The sequence below is a fragment of the Dromiciops gliroides genome, chromosome 2 (assembly GCF_019393635.1).
Source record: "Dromiciops gliroides isolate mDroGli1 chromosome 2, mDroGli1.pri, whole genome shotgun sequence".
NCBI classification, from domain to species: Eukaryota; Metazoa; Chordata; class Mammalia; order Microbiotheria; family Microbiotheriidae; genus Dromiciops; species Dromiciops gliroides.
In genome coordinates, this window is record NC_057862.1 from 200,529,831 (window position 1) to 200,535,830 (window position 6,000).

At 41.9% G+C, this 6,000-nt stretch overlaps 1 protein-coding gene across 1 annotated transcript in view; it reads right to left on the bottom strand.

Moving 5' to 3' along the window:
* NUBPL (nucleotide binding protein like) overlaps positions 1–5,549 on the bottom strand; it is a 340,415-nt gene extending 334,866 nt beyond the window's left edge. The window contains exons 1-3 of the mRNA XM_043980572.1: positions 5,532–5,549; positions 4,455–4,826; positions 2,712–2,859 (exon numbers count right to left, since the gene is read on the bottom strand). Of these exons, the coding sequence (XP_043836507.1) occupies positions 2,712–2,859; positions 4,455–4,826; positions 5,532–5,549 (538 nt within the window). The remainder of the gene's footprint in view (positions 1–2,711; positions 2,860–4,454; positions 4,827–5,531) is intronic.
* Between the last annotated feature and the right edge of the window lie 451 nt (positions 5,550–6,000).

Below are 6,000 nucleotides of genomic sequence, written 5' to 3' on the forward strand. Positions count from 1 at the left end.
TCTCTGCAGATGACTGTGTAACCTAGCACCAAACTCTCCCTTCAGTTTATCTCACATCTATAACTGCCAGCTGGACCTATCCATAAAGATGCTCCCCTGATATCTCAACATTAACTCATCATCCTTCCAAAACCTGCCTTTCTCACCAATTTTCCTATTCTTAATACTGGCACACTATAGTATAAATTGCAAAGGCTTGAAAAATCATTTCATAAACATTACTAAGCAACTACTATGTGCAAAGCATTAAAGACAGAAAAAGAAACAAAAGCCAGTCTTTGCCCTTAAGAAATTCACAATCGGGGCAGCTAGGTGGCGCAATGGATAAAGCACTGGCCCTGGATTCAGGAGGACCTGAGTTGAAATCCAACCTCAGACACTTGACACTTACTAGTATGTCAAGATAATGGAATGTGATAGATGAGATTTAGCAGATGCTCAGGGGCCCACCTGAAGACTGGTTTAAACTGATTGAATTAGATAAGGTAACTGAATGTAGACTGGATTACTTCCAGTTTACTGGATTGTAAACACATCTGGCTGGTACTTAAGGGTACTTAGGAAGGTGATTGTTCTCAGAAGCTAAGAACTTTGAATTTTACATCAAGACCACCTTTGGGTCCAGTGAACCAATGAATTTGAATGACACTAGCCAATTAGCTTGAAGAACCTCCCATTTCTGGGAAGGGGGAAGCAGACATTAGCGAGAGAGCTTAGCCTCTTTTTGGTGCAAGAGATCATCATGGTGGCAGAGGACTTCAGAAGTGGGAGCTTAGGAAGGTTAGGATTGCCAGGTTATAGGAAATCTGTTCTCAATCTTTCTCTTTCTTTTACTATCTTTCAATAAACCCTTAAAAAACCTAAACTCATTGATCAGTGATTTTAGTCAGTTTCCCCCCAAAACTGGGGGAACAGATTAGAACCCACATTTAGAATTTTAAATTACACACTAGCTGTGTGACCCTGGGCAAGTCACTTAACCCTCATTGCCCTGAAAAAAAAAAGTACCAATTCCCAGATAGGGAAAAGAAGTGTCATGCCAAGAAATTCACAATCTCATGAGGGAGACAAGAAGCAAACAAATATATACACACAAATTACCTACAAGACAAATTAGAAATAAATCAGAGGGAAGGCATTTGAGTTAAGATGGGTTGGGAAAGGCTTCCTGTAGAAGGGAAGTAATCTGTCCTTCACCCTCACCTCCAACATCTGGTCAGCTGCCAAATTTTGTTCATTATATCTCCATAAATATCTCTCACATCTATGATCTCTTCTTATCTCATATAACCCGCATTCTAGGTCAGAACCTTATTAACTCAGGTCTTTACTATATTGACAGCCTCAAACAGGTCTCCCATCCTCCAGAATCTCTCCTCTCCAAACTAGCCTTCACATAAATGCCAAGATCATCTTCCTTAGGCACATGTCTAACTATGTCACTTTCTTGATGAAAAACCTTCAGGGGTTCCCTAAGAGACAATACAAACTCTTTGACGAGGCATTTAAACACACAGAGCTCCTGACATCATTACCCACAATTTGGCTCCAGCTAACCTCTAGAGTCTCATTTCACATTGCCTCCTTCACACATTCTACAATAATGAAAATAATAATAATAATAATAATAATATCTAGGTAGCATAGCACTTTGACCTGGAGTCAGTAAGACCTTAGTTCGAATCTAACTTCAGACACTTACTCAGTTAAATGACCTTAGGCAAGTCACTTAACTGCTGTCTGCCACAGCTTTCCATCTGCAAAAAAGAAATAATAATAACTACCTCCCAGGGTTGTTATGAGGATCAAATGAGATAATATTGTTGAAGCATTATGCAACCTTAAAGTGCTTAATGCTACCTGTAATTCTTTTTTATAAGGTTTGCAAAGTGTTTTACCTATATTATTTGATTTGATTTTCACAACAACCGTGGAGGCAGGTGTTATTATTAGCCCAATTTTACAAATGAAGAAACTGAGACTGAAGGAGGTTGAGTACCATCCCCCGGGGTCAGTTGGTCAGTTGACTGTCATTTATTAAGCACTTACTATTTGCCACGCACTATACTAAACTCTGGAGATATAACAACTAATAAGGGTCTGAGACATGACTCAAACTCTGGTCACCTTAATTCCATGTCCAATGGTCTATCCCCTCTGGAACCTGGTTGACTCACCAAAATGATACATTCTTGATAAAGTGGACTAGTAACTGTCCTCCAAACTCAACATGGCACTCCTCACCTACATTTGTGCAAGCCATTCTCAATGCCCAGAATCACTCTTTTCTCGTCAAAAATCTCTCTCTCTGCCTTTAAGGCTAGGTGCAAATGCCACCCCTGCCCTGATCCCTACCCAGCTGAAAGCATTTTTTTTTTCCAAATTTAATGGAGTGCTTTTTCTGGATCTCTCTCCTCTGCTGTTACCATATTCTCTCTTATATTATATTTATCACATGCTCCCTTAGCAGACTGTAAGCCCACTTTAACCAAGTTTCGTGTATGTCATTTTTCATCTTTGTGTGACTTACTCCCTGTAGGCAATAAGTGCATTTATTGAAATGTGTTGAAATCTTGTTCTCAAGATTCATGCTAGCTCTATGAAGACCCAATAAATATTAATAACTGATAACATTTTGACAGTAAATAGCATTGAAATACTAAAGTTAACATGTTCTCAAATCAGAAGATCTCATGTACAATTTAACATACCTGCTGTAGTAGACTTTCCAACACCCCCCTTTCCAGAAGCCACTACTATGACTTGTTTAACACCTTCTATGGGTTTCTGCTTTGGAAGTCCTCGAGCCATGATCTGTGTTCTTCTGTCTCGTAAGGCATCGCTGTCAGCACCAGATGACTTAAAAAAAACCACATATATTATACATTTAGAATAGAATCATCAGTATGCTTGCCTACAGCAATGGTCTTAAAGTGCTCAGGGTGCAAAAATAAAATTAGGTTAAAATTACTGACAGCCTTTTTCCTGATCAGTCTTGCTCATTTCAGCTGCTTCCACCTGTGGTCAGTTACACTTAACTCCTAAGGCAAAAACTGGTATAACTGATGACAATACTTGTTCATGGAACTTGAAATTTCTCAAAATGAATGAGACACAAAATATGAAGTATATCCAAGATGTCTCAAGAGTCTTAGTGCAGTTTTAAGCTATTAAAGCATTAAGCTTTTACTATTAAAGCTTTACTACTAAAGCTTTACTTTAAGGATTAATAGCTTAAAACTGTATAAGACTTTGGGGATACCCTGCATAGCATGACTAAAGGAGGAAAGAAGGAAACTACAGTACAATAGGAAAAAAAAAATTATTGTTCTGGAGTCAAATACCTACTTTCAACTTCCCTCAAGTGAACACTGTACAAACCTAAACCAAGTTTCTTGACATCAATGAATATCAGTTTCCTCTGTCTGTAAAATGAGGAAGGACAAGGTGACTTGTGGTCCTATCAAGTTCTAGATGTGTGAAAAGGAGAGAGAAGAAATTCCTAAAGGGTCTTAACTCATCTAGTTTTGTCTTATTCTTTAAACTCCTCTGAATACCAGTTGTTCATTTAATAAATAGACTCCATTCTAACTGCCTGGTCTGTGGCCACCTACTCTGTGCCCTATTACTGCATGTTCCAGTTGAGTTGGGAGAGAGATACCAAGAAAAGAACTCCACCTCCCATATCCTGTATTCATATCTGTCTCTCAGAATAAGGAATGAGGTAGGGATGGTGGAGAAGGAAGACTCCCCAGCACTACGGGACTGAGGAAAGCAAAGTCAACTAACTTGGAGGCAGAAGAACTGGGTTCAACTCCTTATTCTGTCGCTGAGGACCCTGGACAAGAAGAGCTAGCATTTATACAGAGCTTTAAGGTTTGCAAAGCCACAATAACCCTGGGAGGTAGGTACTATTATCTCCATTTTACAAACAAGGAGACTGAGGCAGAGTGAAGTGACTTGCCCAGGGTCACGCAAGTAAGAAAGTGACTAAGGCCGAACATGCAGTCAGGTCTACCTATCTATCCACTGTGTCACCTAGCAGCTTCAGGTCACTTTTGCCCTCTGAGCTCGGTTTCCTCATTGGTAAATGCAAGGAGAGGCTTGGGCTAAAGGCAGGGGGCGTGGGGGCAGCTAGGTGCAGAAACGGATGGAACCGTGAAAACTCCTCTTCCTGAATTCAAATCTGCCATTTACTAGCTGTGGGAAGCGGGGCAGGTCACCTAACCCTGTCTGCTTCAGTTTCCTCATCTGTAAAATGAGCTGGAGAAGGAAATGGCAAATAACTCCAGTATCATTGCCAAGAAAGTCCCAAATAGGGTCACATTGTCCGACACGATTAACGAATGAACAGCAATAAGCCTGACTTAAGTGAGTTCTGGGTAAGTAAAAGACAAACAGAAAAGGTGTAGTCCCCCAGCTCGCCCTCGTCCCCACAGTGTCTCTCTACTGACCCGCGGCCGCCAAGGCGAGGCCGGGCCGCTCATCGGCCATGCTGAGCGGCGGACACAGCCCCGGGGAGAGATCCGGGGAAGTAGCAGCAGCAGCAGCCTCGGCCAGGCCCCCATGGCTTTCCGTCCATCCGGCTCGCGCTCGTGCAGCGTGGAGGTGACCACGGCCTCGGCGCGCGCTGATGACGTCACGTAGCAACGCTTGGCGTCCCCGCCCTGGAGACGGAGGCAGAGGCGGCGCTTGTGGGGCGGCCGCCCTGTGGCCAGCAAGCTCTTCCGCTTCTGCGGCACCCAGGATTTGGGGCTCTTGCCCTTGTCCTCGAATGGGATCGTTTTCCCCTGATCTGGATACTGATCATCCTGCGGGGTGTAGGTCTAAAATAACACTGGCTGGAGTGAGAGATGCCAATCATTTGTGTTCACAATAGGGCCAAGCCACCCATCTGAAATGTGGAGCTAGGGGGCATGAACTAAGGGGCTCTAGATGCTTTAAATAATTGATTACGTTATTAAATTAAACTATTAAGTACTTTAAATAATTTTGATAAATAAATCAATAAATAATTGAATAGCAGGTTAATTATCAGGAGCCTATGGTAGGGATAGGCAGGTTTAATTATGCAAAGAGAATGACAAAGCAGGAAAAAAAATGTTTGACTTTTATTATTCTGGAAATGACATTCACCAACAAATATTAATATTTCCATATACAAAGATCTGAGAGAATTACATATTAAATAGGGACTCTATTACAACTTTTTTTTTTAATTAAGGCAATTGGGGTTAAGTGACTTGCCCAGGGTCACACAGCTAGTAAGTGTTAAGTGTCTGAGGCCGGATTTGAACTCAGGTACTCCTGATTCCAGGGCCAGTGCTCTATCCACTGCACCACCTAGCTGCCCCTTCAACTTTTTTTTTTAAGGGACAGGTCTCATTATTCTGAATTGACATTCACCAACAAATAGGAGTATTTCTGTATATAAAGATCAGGGAAGATTGTATATGAAAAGGAGAATCTATTACAACTTCCTTTTTTTTTAAAGAGGGTTGGTGGTGCTGCAGATGTGAAATGTTGCATACACTTTCTGATGAGAACATTATAGTTTTTAGGGGAGTGCTAATAGAGGTGGGGGCCCCACATATACAGGGGAGCCAAGGTGTGGTAAGGGTGTTGTACTTATGCGTGACTCAGAAAACACAAAATGAAGGAAATTCCCTATTAGGAGGGAAATAACCCAGCCCAATCAAGAGAGCATATCCTAGATCTCACCCAAGGGGAAACTCCCTGAAGTATCTAGAGTAGCAAGCTGAAAATAGGGAAATGATGGAGACTGCCCACTCTTCTGTCTTCCTAAAGTATTTTCCTTGAGCAACCTGAAGTGAGAGTTGGCCTCTTCCATCTTCTCTCTTGAAACTGGAAGTTGGCTTGACATGCTACTTGGAAGAAGACTGTCACTTGGAAAGTCTCAAAGGGGGATTCCCACTTGAAGAGTCACCATAAGGGTACTGGCCCTGATGAGTCCCAAAGTGGGGCCTGGCTGAAGAACTG